The sequence below is a fragment of the Rutilus rutilus genome (assembly GCF_951802725.1).
Source record: "Rutilus rutilus genome assembly, chromosome: 14".
NCBI classification, from domain to species: domain Eukaryota; kingdom Metazoa; phylum Chordata; class Actinopteri; order Cypriniformes; family Leuciscidae; genus Rutilus; species Rutilus rutilus.
The window spans coordinates 24311197-24332074 of NC_140219.1; the positions used below are offsets into that span (position 1 = coordinate 24311197).

The 20878-nt window shown below is 37.4% G+C and overlaps 2 protein-coding genes across 10 annotated transcripts in view; both read right to left on the minus strand.

Moving 5' to 3' along the window:
- Positions 1-2287, minus strand: part of LOC311303292 (ATP-binding cassette sub-family C member 5) — a gene marked incomplete at its 5' end in the record, with an annotated part of 37429 nt that extends 35142 nt beyond the window's left edge. Inside the window, one exon of one of the 2 annotated variants that reach the window (XM_084429698.1) lies at positions 2260-2287. In XM_084429698.1, coding sequence (XP_084285824.1) covers positions 2260-2287 — 28 coding nt within the window. Of the gene's footprint in view, positions 1-688; positions 998-2259 lie in introns of those variants that run through there. The other variant, XM_084429699.1, reaches the window with a different exon arrangement.
- A 10571-nt stretch (positions 2288-12858) lies between these two features.
- Positions 12859-20878, minus strand: part of enox2 (ecto-NOX disulfide-thiol exchanger 2) — a 260770-nt gene continuing 252750 nt past the window's right edge. For all 8 annotated transcript variants that reach the window (XM_084429442.1, XM_084429439.1, XM_084429438.1 and 5 more), the window contains one exon: positions 12859-13471. In XM_084429442.1, the coding sequence (XP_084285568.1) occupies positions 13340-13471 (132 nt within the window). In that variant the 3' untranslated portion in view covers positions 12859-13339. The remainder of the gene's footprint in view (positions 13472-20878) is intronic.

Sequence of the window (20878 nt, forward strand, 5' to 3'; positions counted from 1 at the left end):
TTTATCGGCCAATATATGGGTTGTCGGCTTTCAAATATAAAGAAATATCGGTATCGGACAAAATGTTCATATCGGTGCATAAATGTACTATTGACACGATTTTAAGAGAGTTGACACTTTTAACACAAATCAAAAATAATTGTTATGTTCCACAGAAGACACCCTATTTCAGTAGGGCCTAAATAAGGGGTATAGTTTATATTCCCAATTTCAGCCTATTATAAATATTTATCCATATGCACACACTTGGAGCCGAAAACAGATTTGAAAAAAGAGCCAGTCCTCTACTAAACCACCATTGTGGCCAGGACTGATCCAGTGAGACTAAACCTATAAGAACTTTAAGTGTCTGCTAAATGAACTGTAGTAATTAGAAATAAGGTTTAATAAGAAATCAAGTTTATGATCATCATTTCAATCATTGATCTGAGCATCACACCTGTTCCCTTCTAGACTATTTCTGGCTGTTCCCGTTCTGGACATCTAGAACTGTGTGTTCTCTGCCGTCACTGGGACACTTTATCGATTATTAGAACAACCATTACCTCTAATAAACATAGCACATCATTAAATGATGAACATGAGCATTGACTGTCCACTAGTTCAAGTGTTTTCTAGAGCAGAATCAACACAAAACTGTCTCTGCAAGTTTATAAAAACTTTTGGAGTGTGGAAAAAGGTCACTTACATCTCAAACAGAAAACACGTCGGGATTTTCACCCTCTTTCCTTTCAGCTTCAGGATGTTCCCACAGGTTATAAATGATTTATTTAGATAGTCAACGCTCACTGGGTCCCTTGCTGCACATGACACATCTTCTTCTCGGAAAATAACACACCCAGCGTGAACACTGATCCGGTGAAAAAGTTTCACCGCGTTAAAAAGGTTTTTTTTTAAAGGTGTGGTGGAGAGAGAGAGAGAGAGAGAGAGAGAGAGAGCGCTCAACCCTGAGCGGCGTTTTGAAACGTGCCACTTTGCCCAGCTGACGGAATTCCCTAAATGCATCCTACGTCACGCCTGAACAGCCAATCGCGAATTTGCTTGGTCGTCGCTACGGTAACCAGACACGAAGGAGAAGGAAAGGGCACGTGGTGATCTTTTCAACAGGCAGATTACCAGACTATTTATGGCCCGTCCGGTCACTTGAAGAGCATCGCTACATATGGAATAACAGCAGAAGTCGGAGAACAAACACCTTTTAATGGTAGCTTAATGGTAGCCTATGTTTCTGAATGAAAGTGACAGAGTCTGTGGCAAGCCGTTTTGACCTTTCGCAGGATATGAATTTGTAATATCAACAATTCAGTTTTCACTAAATGCTCATTTTTAATAGGAATTAGATTTCTACTAGTACCAATTTTTTATATCAACAATGGCGTCATCACTTATTTTAAAATATATAATAATTATTCATTTTCAACTGGTAAAAACTATAAATCTTGATATCTGTAATTGTATTTTTACTAGTCACAATAGGCTACAATTCAAATTCAATTGTTGATATCAATAATTGATTTCTTACTAGTTAACATATCATAAATACAATTCTTACTAGTAAAAATCATCATTTTTGATATCAGTAGTAATTACATGGTCAGGCTAGTAGTGCAAATGCCTTTACAATAATTTGATTAGTGCAATGCTAATTTCTGATATCATGAATGTTGTTCTTACTAGTAAGAAAGCCATTTTAGATATCTGAAATTAAATATTCTACATAAATATCCTCATTGATATAAGAAATACATTTTCAGATATCAGTAATAACTAATGTAACATGTTGAAATACATTTACAGATTTCAAGAAGTAACATTTCAACCAGTGATCATTGAATTCTTGATATTAGGAATTTATTTTTTTACTAGTAACCACGTATTTAATGATATCACAAATTATGATTTTTACTGGTAAGAATTTCTGATACAGTATGTGAAATTGGAATTTTTACCCGTAATAAATTAATGATGTCGACAAATGAATTTGAATGGCAGTCTATGGTGACATTTAACGAGTGAAACTACAAGTGAAAATAAACCAAAAATTTACATTTAATTCTTGATATTAAGAATTCGTATTTCTTCAAGTGATGATGTCATTGTTGATATCGATAATAATTTTTTTAAACTAATTTCTTATATAAAAAATTGCCATTGTTTCCAGTAGAAATCCAATTCCTGATTTTAACTAGTGAAAATTAATTGTTGATATCAAGAATTCAAATCGTGGGAATGAATAAAAGTCAAAACGGCTTTACATACCGAGTCCATGGTGTGATGAAATGTTCATGTTCATGTCCTCGTTCATGTGAATTTGTGTTCCTGAAAATGTTATGTAATGATAAGACTTTGTACAGACTTTCACTATTTCAACATAAAAACAAATCCACACAGTATCTTTACATCTCAATTAGATTACGTTGCTTTATTTTTCATCACTGAGTACATAATGAAGTAGTCAAATGACTTTTACTACAGGTCACTAATGCAAAGGTCATGACCTTGTGCTGTGTTGACATGCAGGTGATTGTCAATTGACAGTAAGTTGTTGTGATTTTTGTGTAACCGCTCCACACTGAAAAAAAAAAAAAAAAGAAAGAAAAGATCAATAAGTTATGACAACATATATTTGTGCATTGCTTTAACACATCAAAAATAAGTTAAGCAACTTTCAACTTTTTATTAAGATTCAACTAATTTGTTTAAGTCAGTTAAGTGTAATTTAAGTTAAAATGACTTAAACATCCAAGTTGATTGTACCACCACAAAAAAAAAAAAAAAAGTTTTTTTTTTTTTACAGTGCATGCAGTCCACACTGAAATAGACAATAAACACACTGGAGTTGTTGACAAATAAGCATGAACTTTTAATATAACACTAAGGTTTTAGGTTACAAAAGGGACAGACTAATTTTAGGTGCCGTTACTGCTTACCAAGTTTTGTACTGTTTTAATCACCTTTGGCTGTTTAGTGCAAAAAGTACAAACGTTCCATGTTCTTTCGATCAATATATGAGGTCATAAAACCTGTAAGACAATTATAAACGAATTTGGGGAAAATGTATGTAAAACTGCTGTGTGCTAAATTAATCTCAGGTATGAAGTCAAACATGTCAGTATTATACAAATTTTGTGCCTTTTGTGATTAAACAGCAATTCTACATGGGGAATCATAGAGTTGTGCTGTAGTGACCTCTGTTGGTATTTTACACACTATTTACATTAGAATTGCCTAAAGCAGTGCACTTTTCGATCCCAGTCCATGGGGACCCACAGCACTGCACATAATGTATTTATCTCTTTTAACACGCTTGATTCAGATCAACTTGTTTAGCAGAGAGCTCCATCAACTCAACGGGATGAATGTCCTGAACAAGTCCTTTGCATGTTTTGGTACAAGAATGGAATTATTATTTTTTTTTTTTCCAGGGTGAATAGATGACTATTCGGGACAGTGCCTGAAAATCCTGGATGGGTGGCAGGTAACATAAGTTGACAGTGCCACATTAATTATAACGATAACAATACATATATGGTCCTAAAAATCTTTCCAAAAGTAAAAGAATAGCTGAGTCAGACCACAACTATAATTATAACGGCACAGAGAAATGATATTCCTGGAATCACTATTCTCCAAGTGTGTTTGGCTCCGATGCGGCGCTGCACAGACCGATCGATGATATCAAAGACCGCTTACACCTCGTGTTAAGATGCGTTTTGGTCGGTCGGATCACAATAGACGAGGGAGACACATTCCTGTTTACACCTGGGGCCCTATCTTGCACCCAGCGCAATTGACTTTGTACACCGATGCATGTATCATTTCTATTTTGCACCCGACGCACAGCAGACTTTTCCCTCCACAGACGCACGTCGGTAAACTAGGGAATGAACTTGTGCTCCCGGGGGCGGTTCAGCGAAGAGAGGAGGCGTGTTCCGGCGCAAACGTTCCCTGGTGCTATTTTGCAGTTCCAGAAAACAATTCCGCCACAGACCAGGAAAAACTTAGTCTAAAGTCAGTGGCGCGTTCAGATGCTATTTTAAGGGCGCATGCTTGGCCATTATGTGGCGTGTGCACAACGCGCATACACTTTGCTTCTCTCATCTACACAGACGCAGCAGTTGACATTTTTGCAAACCATACATAATTACAAGGAAAAATATTCCACACGAGGGAAATCATTGTGGTGTCCATGAAGATGTGAATAAATAGGCATCATAAATCTAGTTTACACATTTACCCAAATTATTATAGGCCTGTTTAACCGAAGCTAATTTGGGTGGGTTTCTCCCATCCCCATACAGTGTCACTTCTCTGTCTTTTACGGGCCTGATGAGAATGTCGGTCTCCTTGGCTGTGAACCGCTCCTGCCGTGCGCCTGGCAAATCCGCCGTTATAATAGCAAACCGCCATGGAACAAGCACGCCTGCTTTTAAAGGGAATGTGACATGACACTCTGATTGGTTTATTTCACGTTACGCCCAAACCACACCTATGAGTAATGTAGCTACTTCAGACAAACCCATTTTAGATTTGCGAGATCCGGCCACAAAGTTACTTGCGTTTCGCCATTGATACTTGTGTTTCAGATCGTTAAAATAGGGCCCCTGGTGTTTTAATCCGTCTCTTTTGTCCACTTTCAACCACTTCTGTCCTGATTTCTACAAGAAGAGGGTCTATGGGTGGGTAAATGTATGTGATTTTCAGATCTTTTGATCTAATGGACAAAATAAGCTCACCGAATTTACACACGAACGTACCCGGAGATGACAGAAAAACTTATGGAGAACATCAGCTTTTGTTTCTGCTTTGACAGCCGCAACACGACGCCAAACGCTGTGAGTGCTTGTTAGAAATAAGGAATAGTGCTTGATATGTTTTTCGTCATCAAATCACACTTGTGTCTTCAGCCGACACAATTTAAAGGGATAGTTCACCCCAAAATGAAAATTATCCAATGATTTACTCACCCTCAAGACATTCTAGGTGTATATGACTTTCTTCTTTCAGACGGATACAATCGGAGTTATATTAAAAAATGGCTCTACCAAGATTTATAAAGGCAGTGAATGGCTGTTTATGTTTTAAAGTCCATCAAAGCGCATCCATCCATGATAAAAGTGCTCCACACGGCTCTGGGGGTTAATAAAGGCCTTCTGAAGCGATGTGTTCGTGTAAGAAAAAAATCTATATTTAAAACTTTATCAACTAAAATAACTAGCTTCCGGCAGACGGCCGTACACATCGATTTACGGTGGAAGAGTAACCCTTGACCTGACGCATGACACATTGACGAACGCCAAAGTGCAGAGGAAAGAGCAAAACAAAACAAAACAAAACAAAACACTGGTCACGAATTAGAAGTCTAAAAGGCGAATTTTTAAAGAGAAATGTCGGAGGAGCTTGAGTTTGTTGCCCAGCCCTGTGTGTTTGAACCGCGAGAGGCGTCAAAGCTTACGCTACTCCTACATCCTACATCGCGACAAGTGTTACTCTTTTGGCGTAAGTCGACTTGCGTAGGCCGTCTGCTGGAAGCTAGTTATTTTAGTCGATAAAGTTTTAGATAGGGATATTTTTCTTACACGAACGCATCACTTCACTTCAGAAGGCCTTTATTAACCCCCCGGAGAGCCGCGTGGATCACTTCTTTTTTTTTTTATCACGGATGGATGCTTTTTATGGACTTCAAAACATAAACAGCCATTCACTGCCATTATAAAGCTTGGAAGAGCCAGGACATTTTTGAATATAACTCTGTTTATATTCGTCTGAAAGAAAAATGTCAAATACACCTAGGATGACTTGATGGTGAATAAATCTTTGGGTGAACTATCCCTTTAAATCCAATCTGGCTCACACGCTTCTCTTAACGTTTATGCGTTAGGTCAGTAGGCGGAGAGTAGGAGATCTTTTGTGGCTGTTTGAACACATTCGACCACATGAGTGTTTACAATACGAAAGCAATCCGGTCGAATGCGTTTTCGACTACCTCTGGAAGCGGGCGAAAGTGGACAAGCTCAAAGCGCTTTAGACCCCGTTTACGCCTGTATTTAGCGTCGTCCGTAAGTAAGAGCGATTAGACAGCAGAGGGTTCTGTGCTTTCGGATGGCAACTCATCCAACCAGTCATTCTCTAAACCGCTTGACTATGTAGGGATGCAGGGATTTTGGACATTGACAAATCAGTTTGAATTAAAAGTGTGGGAACCTGTGAAGGAAAAACAGTTAAGGTGATGATACACAGGGCAACTTTTTGAGCAATGTTGCTGGGCAATGTTGCCGTCAACGGGCAACCAGATGAGAGACAGGGCCCACGACCGATAAAAATGATCCAGATAGAAATGTATTGCCCATTTTCAATGGGAAAGTGCCCAAGCAACAATCGCTCGGCAAGATTGCCCAACAACATTGCTCAAAAAAGTTGCCTTGTGTATCATCATCTTTACACTTTTACCTCCCAACTTTGTCGAGGTACATGGAATATTATTTTATAATATAAAAAGGCCTACATGTTTGTTTGTTTTTTCTGCATAAGAGTACTGAAAAATGTCTTGATAAAAAAGTAATGAAATGCTTCAAAAATATGATTTATGTTTTCTTTTGATTTTGTGGTGAAATATGTCTTTGAGAGATTGACCCTCATGCTACATTGTCTTCATCACATATGGAGAGCTATGAGCTTCTTAAGATGAGTCATGTATTTGAGACCACTCACTCACCTTAATGTAGTTATGGAGCTTGTTTGCCTGCAGAGATTCATACATTAACAGTCCTGAAATCACTTAGACGGTTTCACTTTCCTGAGCTGGGAAATCTGCAGAACGCCGGCAATCAATAAAGTGGATCCAAAGCTCCTTATCAATTTCCACGAGGCTTCATGATACATGCCGGCAATAGCATACACTCTGCTGGACTACCTGCTTAGAGACATGAATGGATGAATATATAAATAGACAAATAACCCTAATGATGCCTGAGTGGAAGTTCATCAAATTTATTCAAACATAAAACACCACAACTTCACGTATAGTGAAAGAATATGTGAAACTGCCTTCATACAACGTATCAGGATCTCCAGCAGCAGCACCGATTCATTTTGGTGCCAACATTATAATGGTTCACCATCAGCATCTTTTCCACTTCCTCAGTCAGTGAGATCCAGCAAACGAGAGATGCGTGGATGGGAGTGGACCAGCTGATGCACATCATCATGCGACACGTCCTGTACGACCCCTGGCCCATCCCAGAGAGAATAGAGGTCGACTAAACCCTTTATCTGTCTATCCCAGCACAGGCTGCCCGGGCCACAGCCAATATCAACAGAGAAACTGAAAAATGCCTCGCAAGAAACAAAATCCAGTCTCAGCTCTGTCTCAAAATAGATTTCTCTTTCTTGTCTTTCACCCCTTGGTGTACACGGCACTGAAAAGATTGTCTGGAAAATACAGAGTGAAACTCACACCGAAACGACACCAGGGCTGGAGAGATTCAACCTCAGCATGTTCAGAGAAGATAACAATAAAGATTTATATTTCTGTAGAAAGTATTTTCTGTGTGAAGGCCAGTTAAAGGAAAGTTCTGGGTTCAATATAACTTAAGCTCTACACACAATCTGTGGCATGCTGTTGATTGCCACTGAAAATCTTTTTTAGACTTGTCCCTAAGTTTTTTTAAATAAGCATTATATATATAGATATATGAAACATTACTAGTCACACATGAGGTTGTGTGATACAATCACTAACCTTAAATATTGGTCAACAACATTTAAGAATGTTCCCTTCAGGATACACACACACACAAAAAAATGTTTTCTGAGAATTTGTTTATTATGGTCTTGAAAAAAACATTTATACTATTTAAGTATTTAAAAAAGTATTTATATTTACAGTCAAACTAAAAAAAAATTCAGACACCATACATAATTTTTTATATTTTTTTTACTAGTGGGTGCAGGACATTATAGTTAATTTATGTAATTAAGGATAGCAAGGTGTCTGAATAAAATTTCATTTTTCATTATGACATCAGGACAGGTGCATCATCCTGACATCGACTTTATAGGTGTTTTCAAGTCACTGTGCGTGTGAATCGGCCTCACATTGCTGCTTTAAACCCTCCAGAACGCCCCATAAACCTCCACTGTAAGTGCGTTACTGCAAACACAATTTGTGTTATACAAATTTGCCTATTTAAATGTTGGACGAGTCAACATTAGTGCCACTGTCGATAGAGCTTAACTTGTTTTGAAGCCAAAAGACTCCTTTAAAGATCCAGACATTGAGTATCTGCAAACAACGATTGACTGGAGGTGAACTTTATGGACTGAGGCGAGTACCAGCCCTTCAAATCAGCACTAATGGCCAGTCACTCAAGCGTAAAGTGGCCGGTCGAGCCGTCACAGACAATTCAGTCTTTGCGTATTCTTAAGATCTTTATTGGGCAGTGCAGTCACAAATCAAAACTCATTAAAGAAAGGCCTTGCTAATTTAGATTTAATAAATGATGTGACTTAAGGGCAACACTGCTACACAAAGTTAACCATGTCACCATGACTTCCCTCATTATAAAGACGTTAAGACACGACTCCATTTGAATGAATTCAAGGTTTCTGTCAAAGTAACATTGGGAATCTTGCTCTACATGCCACAGGTTTCATGGCAAGACTGAACTTTTGTTTGCTCATGAATATGCAGCGCTACAGCTTACTTTAAGACATGCTGTTGTTTATAATACTACTTGTGCATCTTTTTTTTTTTGACTGAGGAAACATGAGTGAAAGGACATGAGCAAAGTTAACTAATTAATAGAGTTGCAACTGGAATATAGTCTGTTTTACTTTTCTACATGCTGTTGGCATGAAATGGCAAGCTTTTAATAAAACCCTGGTAGATTGTAGAAAACAAGCCCACTTCAGTTCATTATTTTGGGGATAGAGTTCTGACATCCTATGTTCAAAGACTTGAAATAAGGTCTATTTAGAGGCAACACAGCTTGCTTTTCCCAGTAAACACAAGGAGATAAATCTTTAGAACATGGTATTTAGACAAAGTTGATGTTAAGTCTGAGGAAAAACAAGAGTCACTCTTGGGAGCATTGGTTTGAAAATGAAAACAAAGCGACACTTTATTGAAAACCAAGTGATTTTCATGTTTAAAAATAGAGTTCTGATATGATATTCTCTCGCACTGAGGTAATCCATTTCTCCGGTTGTTTTTTGAAAGGTCGGAGGCGTAATGAAGATGAGTGTGACTGTAGTTCATTAAGCAGGAAGTGTGTCGTCTCAAAGGTATCACTGGCATTTCAAATCAAACACAACGGGGCCTCAAATGAAATTATGTAAAAGGCCAAGAGGAAATGACACCATTGCAAACACATGATTTTTAATTCTAAGACAATCAATGTGTATACTAAAAAAATAAATAAATAACTGAAGCGCAGTTATTACCTTAACTATTGAGAGTGTGATGTTACACCCGAACCATTGGTTACCTGTGACCCTTAGCCAGAATTTTATATGACAGTCCTCTTTATATGTCATAGTGTTTATTATCCATGACAGAATAAAGCCAACATGACTGATAAAAGTGGGGAAGTACCTATGCATTATTTACAGTCACATTATATTGCATTTTTTTCCCTCAGAATTGCATAATATAAACTCGCAATTGCAAGTTATAATAAGAATTGCAAGATATAAAGTCAGCCTTTTTTTTTTCAGAATTGGACAATTTCAAGTTTCTATCTCATAATTCTGAGAAAAGAAGTCATTATTATTATATAACTATTATTTATATATTATAATAATAAGAAATATGAAATATAGGCATATTAGAATGATTTCTGAAGGATCATGTGACACTGAAGACTGGAGTAATGGTGCTGAAAATTCAGCTTTGATCACAGGAATAAATTACATTTCACAATATATTTCAATAGAAAACAATTATTTTGAATTGTAATTAATATTTCACATTATTATTGTTTTTACTGTATTTTTTTAATCAAATAAATGCAGCCTTGGTGAGAATAAGAGGCTTCTTTCAAAAACATTTTAAAAAATGCACTTATCCCAAACTTTTGCACTGTAGTGTATACATATTACAGCATATTAAGACAATGTGAAAGTGTCTATCCAAAGTTAAACAGTTTATTTGACTAAAAGATTGACATTGCTTGAGGTCTGCTTGAACTGAGCTCTTCATATGGACACACACAAAAGCCATTTCCCTGCTTTCTGTCCAGAAGGGGGAGCTAGTGAACCGCTATACTCCGTGTATTGGCTCCGATCTTTTATCCATAAGCATTATTATGGAAGTGGTGACCCTCTGTAACCTCCACGGGTTACTCCTTAAACAGATGGACGCTTTCTGTCATAGGCTCTGACTGCTGGAGAGTAATGAGACCTTTCACTTGTGAGGGACGACGGGAACATTGGCTCTCTTTATTCGAGCCAATCACCTCCCTCTCATCTGATCGCTCAAGGGAGTCGCACTTTGTAATTGCCTGGATTCACTTTGACTGGAGGAAGCCAGGTAAGAGTGAACTAATTAGCTAAAGCAGCAAGATACAACCTCCTCAAAAGAGATCCACGGAAGCTGGATCACTCCATATCCAATTACTTCCAAGGATGTGAGGAGCACGGCATTCAGGGGATTATGGGTTATGAGCCAGACTCTTGGGGTTGTGTAGTTTGACATTTAGATTTGGACATTTGGATTCAGAGCTGCTTCGCTCTTTAGGAGAGCTCAAAAAACAAGGCCAGGTGCTGAAGGACACTCCATTTCCCATAGGAAGAATATAATTGAGAAGCGAACCTCGTGGATTCCGCCTCAATCCACGCAGAATTGAGCATAAGACTGTCGGTGGTGTTGTGTGAAGACGACAACAGAATGAAAAGGGTACCACAGAGAGATCTAATAAATCTGTTTAGGGATTTGTGTGATGTTTACAATATCTAAGAACATCTGAAAAATGAAGGATTCCCGTCGAGTAAATAAAGTTGACCGGGAACAAAAGTACATAAAAATGAGTACAACACAAAATAATGGTATTCCAGAGAACATCTCTGCATGGCGACGTGAAAACCACATCCATTTGTCAAATGTAGGCTGAATGACAGTGATGGAGTCTGCATAAAGCCAGGGAATTGATGCACACAACCGGCTCCACACACAGCTCTAAGTGCTCTGATGGAACGGCTGGGGCTTCCCAAAAATAGAGGAACGAGGAAGGAAAACAGGACGAGTGCACTCGCCCCGCAACCTTTCAGTGCCCCTGCATCTGTGCACGTGTTGTTTGCCTCATCCAAGTTCAAAAACATCTAAACCAGTAAAAGCTGGATGAGAGTGACCTGACAAAGGCTTTCTGAAGAGAGACTCGAGGTTCGATTTTAATGGAAAAGATGCGTGCGTTTAAAGGGATGTTCTGGGTTAAAGGGTTAGTTCATCCGAAAATGATTAATTAATCACCCTCATGGCGTTCCAAACCTGTAATAGACCTTCATTCATCTTCAGAACACAAATAGTCTTTACTAACTTTCTGGGCCTTGAAAAGTGGTAATAACGTCGCAGTCTATGGCAGTCAGAAAGCTCTCGGATTTCATCAAAAATATCTTAATTTGTGTTACGAAGATTAATGATATTACGGGTTTGAAACGACAAATTAATGACATAAATTTTGTTCTGGGGGGGGGGGGGGGGGGGTAGGCCTAAACTAACCCTTTAAGATGGCAGATCAACTTTAACTGTAAAAAAGGATGAGAACAACGTTTACAGCTCAAATTATTTTACGAGTTTAAAAGACTAATTAATAAAAAGTGATACAATTATTAGCTTCACATTTCTGCATGGTAAATGCCTCTGTAATCTTAATTTGTATTTAGCTGTACATGGATTGAACATGGAATGATGGGATCTTCAAACACAGAACAAGGCAACATTGTACAAAAAACAGAATGTTGAAATATATGTTGAAAGACAGAAGCCTCTTTGTAAAAATGCTTTACATGTTCAGTTCACTTAGATTTCAGTCTGAAGTGTCTATATTAAAAATTCATGGCAAAAAAAAAAAAAAAAAGAATTAAGGGTTGTTCGACGTCAGGGGGAAACACAATCATAAGTCATTATTAATTCATGTTTGAGAGGCCAAATGTATGACAAGCGTTTGAAAATAATTTCTCATACTTATGGCCCAAGGAAATGGACAAAGGGCAGTGGAAACCAATCATGTGTAATAAAGCTTTAGTTTCCCTAAGCAATAAGCGAAAGAAAAAAACAAGAAAAAAAAACACATAACAATCACCTTACAAATTGCACAACAGAAGAGCATTAGTGACGCTTGACTGTGCCGCTGGAAGAACGCAACTCACACCGTTTACTCCTGACTAACAGACGAACACACACATTTGCACATATACGTGCAGCGCTCCGATTGTTAATGAGAGTTCACAAGCTCCGTGCAAAAACAGCAACACCTTCACAACTGCTCAGTCTGGTTACCACTCAACTGCAAGTGATTATAAAAAACTCCATATGTAAATATAAAAAAGAATCACATGAAAGAAAACGAACAATTAGAGATGTGAAAACACCGCAGACCGACTCCGATCGCTTGAGGACACAGAAGAGCTTAAGACTACTGTGGTCACCAGCGTAAGCAGGAAAAGCCCGACGGTTTGGAAGGACGTGTGTGGCATAAATTCAGCCGAAGTGAGAGGAAATGTGCATCTTGGCGTATTCCTCTTTTAATTAGCAGAGGTGCTGAAAGTTGAACTTTTGAAGATTTTAGAAGCACTGGCCTAGATTGTTAAACTAATAAATTAGTCTGGTTGCAGATTTTTGATGTGTTTTTTTTTTTATTTAAAAATAGCAAGTTATTCAAACATTTACAGGATATGTGAACAAAAGATTCTATGCAGCTTCTGCAGCCTATACAGAAGAGAAAAGAAATATATTCATGTTATTTATAAGGTTGTTCTTTTTTACAAATCAGAGGCGAAACGAGAAAAAGAAAATGTATGTTGACTGTTCAAGTCCTCGGTTCAGCAAACCCTGATTTTTACCCGATGAGTTTTCCGTCGCCGCAGCGGCCCAGAGTCACGTCGTGTAGTACAAGCGCACGGTGCGCGTACACACACTCTGACGTGTGCTCGTGTGTACACATACTAAAACATACTACACACACACACCAAAGTCTTGAGGATCTCTAGGCCTCCAAGTGTTTTTCCACATTTATATCCCATGGGGCTGGGGCGGATGGACACGGAGAGCTGGCAGGTGATTGGTTGTAACCCCTCCGGTCCATCGGCCGTTTTGTTTCTAGCGGGAAGCTGACCCGTGTCTCTACGCCGTCTTAATGCCCTCAAACCCACAGAACTTCCAGCGTTTCTCCAAACTAGCCCCGACACCCGTCAACTCCTGCTTGAACGTGCAGGGCAGCCGACCCAAAAGAGTCTCCACTTCTGTGGTACTGATCTGAAACAACAAGAACATCAATGATTAGGCCTCTCCTGAAAAGTTCTCATTAATTGGTGTTTACTTGTAAAGCGCTTCTCACAACGCAGATCAAAAGCAGATTTATAGAAAATGCATGTTTCAATGATACAATGTCATTTTGCCCACGAGTAGGGGCTCTAGAATTAAATAAATACACTTTGCCACAGATGTCTGTATCAAGGAAAAAACTCCACCGGTGGTGAGTTATATGACATAGTTATATGACAATAATGTAAAGCTCTAATATAGTTCAGTTAAAGAAATGAAATGATGCTATCTTTCAACGCATTAAGGAACGTGTTTTTCCATTCCACTGCGCTACATGTCCATTGTTTTTTTTACGTAAACGCGCTAGAAAGACGTGTTTGACCATCGTGTTCGCGTGTTTTGCAGCGTTTCGCACGTCAAGGCATTTAAAAAAAGTGGTGCTTTAAAAGATGCATCTCTAGACCTTGTAGTTTTTTGTTCCATTGACCCACATCTGCCGTTTTTAACCTCAAAATGCTTTGAGCCGGCCCTAAGGCAGGAAATAAAGCTTGTGATTGCAATGATTGCAATACAATGTAAGGATAATGGCAGCCTTGTCATGTCAAGTACATCCATTGTTGGCATATTCTGGGTAAAATACAAGTTAAGCTTAATCAACAGCTTTTGTGGCATAATGATGATCAACTCAAAAGATTAAATTAGACTTGTCACTATTTAAATAAAAAAAAAAAAGCACAAATCTAGGTCAGAGTGGTGCACTTACAATGGAAGTGAATGGGCCATTTCCAATCTGTAAACGTTTCAAAAGCAAACAAACGCAGTTCGTTTTGTGTAGGGGTGTGAAAATTTAAATAAATTACAGTATTCATTCAAGATTCATTTACTGCGGCAATGGTGCCCGCGAACTTCACATACTTTTGAGAATCCAGCTTTTAGTTGATCCTGATAAGCGTTCACTGTCAAGTAAACTCACCTTCATTTACATAGCGCTTTTAACAATATAGATTGTTTCAAAGCAGCTTTACAGTGATAATAGGAAATTACGGTAACAGAGATTGTTTTGGCTTTACAGCAGCTTTATTGTCCAGCTTAAGTTAGTTTTGATTGATTGATTCACTTCCGTTGCAAAGATCATTAGTTATTAACTTATTGTCACAGATATAAACAACGCCTGTCCTCCATGAAGGGGTTTGTTTTCAGGATCCTGTAGAATTCAACCAAACAGACGACGACTGTTTCCAATTTTGTCTGCCTTATGCATCAGACGCAGGGTCGGCGCCACGAGGGGGCCCCAGGGGGCCTGGCCCGGCCACCTAGGTTACTGTGCCCCCTCACCTCTGGTCAGCACACCACCATGCCTCGGAGCGCGATTTCATCCGTTGAGACTCAGCAACAGGCATGGTGACGGTTCCACTGTGCCCTCTTATTCCTGACATATAATTCGCCTGTCGGGTGGAAACCTCGAATGTCCAAATTTGGTCAATTTCATATTTTTTCACAAATCTATGCTATTGGTCAGTCCCCACGTGGTACTGTTATTTTTACAAATTATTAACCAATCTAAAGTGTTGAAAATAGCTTGAGAGCAAATCTTTTAACTCCATTGGACACTTAACTGTCTGAGAATCCTCATAACTCCACCTCTTCCTCACTCCGCGGCGGGCGGGAGGCTTGCGGCATTTTGTCTCCTCAGGATTGAAAAGTCACAACGATTAAGAAGTCCTCGTCGAGCAACACGTAAAGCAAGCCTTAACTCTGATTTTATCTGTGTTAAACTATGATAAACCTTAAACCTTTCAAATGGAGTTTAGGAAGTCGTTAGCTTTGGTTAACTACTGAAGCCTTTTCTCTTGTCAAAAGGCTCAACGCGACCGCTGACTTTGTTTGCATGCAGATTAATTTCCGCCTATTTTAGACAGCCTAGTATTTTGGTATTGCATGCATCACTCATATCGATTAAACATGATTTTGGGGAAATGTTGTGTTAATGTTGGTACACAACAGTATAGGATAGCAATATAAGGTACCAACTTTAACGATACAATGTTTAATAACTCAAAAAATATGCCGTTTTTTTAATTTCCTGAGAGATACGAGGATTCCGCCCGACAGCGACGATATATATAGGCCTATTTAAAAAAAAAATATATATATATATATATATATATATATATATATATATATTTGTAAATTAATTTAGTTTTACTAGAATAAAATCAGCTTTGCAACTTTGCATTTTCACTTGCGACAGGCGATTAAATAAATTACGTCACTAGCAGCTCGTTAAGTATTTTTTTTTCAGTCAACTTCTACTCTTTATTCATAATCTGTATTCGTCTAAAACACCTAACGTGCTTGATCATTCAAGCAATCATGGATTTATAGAGGTTGTTGTTGTTTTAATTAAAAGTGGGTGTATTATTGAGGGTGGGAGAGGTATGCCCCCCCAGTGACACAACGAGGCCCCCTCGTTCCGTATGTCCTGGCGCCGACCCTGATCAGACGCTCAGCCAACGGTCCGTGGGAGTGATGTTTGAGGCTGAGACTAGCTTGAGCTTAACTTCAAATTGTCCTTTAATACTTTACAAATTACGTTATACTGTATTGGCTTTACAAACTGAATGACAAATTAATGACTCATTTCAGAGTATTTTTGGTTTGAACTCCACAATTTATCTTAAATTTATTTTACAGTACAGTGTCCTTGATACACGTTACACGTAGTTAATGTAGTAATAACTATAAATTATGCATAATTACATGCAACTAACCCTAAATCAAACCCTAATCCTATTGTAAGTACATGTAGTACCTAAATGTATAATTACACTGTAACAGACACCTTAAAATAAAGTGTAACCCACAAGTGTGTAAAACCTGATGTTCATTTAAGAATCATTCTAATATCATCTTGACCTTTATTGAGAGTAAGGAGATTTGGCCTGGATCTGTACAGAGCCAAATTATCAATGTTACAAATGTACTTGCTGGATCATCGACCTAGAAATAGTGCAGAATCTTAAATATTTCATTTTACATTTGTCTGCCAGATTTTTGATGTGGTCTCAGATTTTTGGACCCCACTGTATACAAGCGCAACATGAATCTCAGAACTCACATGCGACGAGAATTGTGTTCTTCACAGGATCGCGAAACCCACTTGCTCCGGCTTATTGAGTGCCAAGCGGGGCGACGTGAATGGCGGTTTATCAATTAAACCCTCCCACTGGAGTGCATTGTTTTTAGTGAAAACAAGCGAGAGTGTTGTTGAAGATATGAAGGCATGTGTGCGCTGCGGAGAGAGAGAGAGAGCGTGGGCACTGACAGCCGGGGGGCTTCAACTCAAAACTGAAAAGATATAGAGCCTCATTTTCACCCTCCATCTGTAAGTGTAAATTAGTCACTGTGTGACAGCAAAAGAAGAGCGAGAGTGAGAGAGAGAGAGATAAAGCCAGAGAGATGAAGGGAAATAAAGGGTAATCAACACTGCGCTATAGAAAGATGAGTGCTTTATTTCGGCATTAAACATTTTGGCAGGAAAAGCTTGAGGACTGTATTTGAGAACCGGAAGATGAAAACACAGACACACACACACACACACACACACACACACAGAGGAAATATGTGTGTGTGGTCCCGCTGTGTGTGTGAGAGCTGTGCGTACACCCTGAGCACTTTCTGTCCGCTCAAGGGCTGTTTACTCAGCAGAACATTAGAATGGTAAGCAAACCGCCATACATGCTTTTAGTCTGTGTGTGTGTGTGTGTGTGTGTGTGTGTGTGTGTGCAGGTGCTGTAAATACATTCAGCCAGAGTGAGTAGCCTGTGTGTGTGTTTGTCAAGGTTGTAATCATTTCATTTTCATTTCATTTCATTTATTTCGGTTTGGTCATTTACAGATTATTCAAACAAATCATTCGAAACCTAAAACACAATAAATGACCAGGTGCAGGCAGAAGCTAAAGCTTATTGTGCCTGCCCTTAACTTTAGAATCATAAATGCAGCACATTAATGACAACATCTTGTTCATAAAATTAACACGTTAATGAACCATTGTCCACACCAGAAGCAAGCCTATTTAATTAATTTTCATTCTATTGAATATTTTTCCATTGTTATTCTCTTATAAATATTTTTAAACTGAAAAAGAGACGTGGCTTGTTTTAACTCATTACAGCAACTATTCCATAATTTAACTCCTTTATTTGATAAACAGTGTTCTCTTAATGTAGAATGTACTTGTGGTTGATTAAATATACATAGTCCTCTGAGATTATAATTACTTTCTCGCTGGGTAAACAATATTTGCAAGCTTTTAGGAATTTTATTATGTCTAACTTGGTAAATAAACTTTGCCGTGTACAAATCGACTAAGTCATAAAACTTCAAAATTTTTGATTGAATAAACAGTGAATTACTTGGTGAATTGTAAGGTGCATAATTAATTAATCTGATAACCTTCTTTTGTAATAGGAAAATTGGATTGGTTCTAGTTTTATATGTATTTCCCCATATTTCGATACCATACGTTAGGTATGGTGTGACAAGTGAACTATAAAGTAAATATAATGCATTTTTGTTCAAAATATATTGCAACTTATACAAAATTGCAATCATTTTTGATACTTTCTTTTGAACGTTTAAAATATGCGGTTTCCATGTCATTTTACAATCAATAATAACTCCCAGAAATTTTATATGATTTACTCTTTCTATTTCATTTTCGTTAATAGTGATCCTGATCTCATTATTTTTCTCTTTATTACTAAATACCATAAATTTCGTTTTATTTAAATTTAGTGACAATTTATTCAAATCAAACCAATTCTTTAATTTATATAGTTCTCTCTCTACCACCAACACAAGCTCTATAAGATTTGGGCCAGAACAATAAATTGTTGTATCATCCGCGAAGAGAATGAAATTAAAAACATCCGATACTTTACAAATATCGTTTATATATAACAAAAATAACTTGGGGCCCAAAACGGATCCTTGCGGAACCCCACAATTAATTCTCTGTAAACAGGAGGCAACTCCATTTAAATTAACATAATTGAAAACGATCTGTTAAATAATTTTCTAACCAAGAATGTACATTTCCCCTAAATCCATATTTTTCCAGTTTATGTAATAATACTCTGTGATCGATAGTATCAAAAGCTTTCTGTAAATCTAAAAAAACTCCGATTGTATGTAATTTTTTATCTACTGATTGTGATATATTTTCTACCATTTTAACAACTGCCATTGTTGTTGACCTATGAGCTCTGAAACCAAACTGATATTCATTCATTATATTGTTCACGTCAACATAGCTATCTAATCTTTTAACAAATAATTTCTCTAATATTTTTGAAAATTGTGACGACAGAGAAATAGGTCGATAGTTACAAAACAAATGTTTGTCACCACCTTTGTACAATGGGAGAACTTTTGATACTTTCATTTGATTTGGGAATATACCAGTTTTAAAGGATTGATTACAAATATATGTAAATGGATAAATAATATTTTCGATAATATTTTTAACCATAAACATATCAAACCCATCATTATCAATTGACTTTTTATTCTTGCAGTCTTTCACTATTTTCAATATTTCATCTTTATTGGTTGGGTTTAAAAAGAATGAATTTGGACTTTCATATGTAACCCCAATTTCCATTCCATTGTTTGGAATGGGTACAATTTTCTTTGCTAAATTATAGCCTATATTTACGAAATTTCCTCCGTACTACGTATTGTGTAGTTGTCTTTATTAAAGTAATTAACACTATCCGTATTGCTGTGTTTTTTATGTATTAAATCATTAAGTACCTTCCATGTTCCCTGAATGTTGTGTCAACAATTTTGTGTAGTAATCTTTCTTACTATTTCTAATTATATTAACTAGTTTATTCTTATATGTTTTATATTTGCTTTCAGCATCTTGTGTTCTGGAATGTATAAATTTCCTGTATAGTACATTTTTCTTCTTGCAGGATTTTATAATTCCTTTAGTAAACCACGGTTTCTGCATATTACACTTATATACTATCGTTTTGAATGGGCAGCATTTGTTATAGATTTCTAGTAATCTCTCTAAAAAAATACCATAGGCTTCATTTGGATTTTCATAGCTATAAATCTCATCCCAATTACACTTATTTAACTCCATTTGCAATGTTTCAATTGCTTCAGGTGTTCTATGTCTCACTGTTCTTGAATATATAGTTGGACCTGATGGTGATTTAAACACATTTTGAAAACATGCAAAAACAGGCAGGTGGTCACTAATATCGGTCATTAAAATACCTCCATCAATTTTACCAATGTCATTTGTAAATATATTATCAATTAATGTTGCTGATACTGTTGTTATTCTTGTTGGCTTTGCTATCACTGGAAATAATGTACTATTATAAAAGGCATTAATAAATTCTGTGGTCTTCTTATGTCCACCTGGATTAAGCAGGTCAACATTAAAGTCACCACAGACAATATTTGTCTTATTTCCATTTGAATTAAACATGTTTCCTACAAACTCATCAAATGTATCCAATGATGAACCAGGTGTTCTATATATACAACAAACAATTATATTCTTTTGTTTTTCCATATGAATCTAATCATCAGTTAAAACTTTTACGAAGATCGAAGCTAATAAAATACATTTAGTTTTCAAAATAGCAAAAATCAAATGTAATATGGCTGTTTGTGAATGTAAAAGGTCTGCAAAGTTTTAAAGATTAAAGTGTATGATAAATGGAGTTATTGTCTCGTAAAAGAAAGAACAGATTCTGAACTGCCTGAAACGAGTTAATAATTCCAGTCTCACGTCCTGTTACATACCAATATAACAATGTAACAAAGTCGCATAATGCCAGCCTATGGTCTTCATTGTCTGCCCACGAACAGCTTCGACTCTGATCCTCAAACACTGTAGTTGTAGGTGAGGCCTGGAAGAGTTTAGTTTGTGTTGTCGCCATGTTGAAAAGGTGCTGTTTTCAGCGCTGCAAATCTACATGCATGCGCTTCCAAAGGATGAGGACTCGCGCTGGAATTGATATGAAAAACCAACACCATCGTTACTGTTCGTATCGCTGTGTATCAAGCGCTGAGAATGACCCGGAGCAGAAATTCAGATGTGGAAATAGGCATTTGTTTCCGACAAGTGCAGCGAGTGGTAGACCAACAAACTGGGTCATCTGACCAATCAGAACAGATCAGGCTCTCGAAAAAAAAGAGAACTCGAATCTTCGAAGAACTGTTTGTTCATCTTCAGAGTCTTCAGACTCTTTGAGAAATAAGGGGATGCTGCAAGGTATATTATGAGAAACTTAAAGTATCTTGGATGCATGTAAACCTATTGCATTAATAGGGGCACTTTAAACTCTGGTGCGGTATCTGCTGACG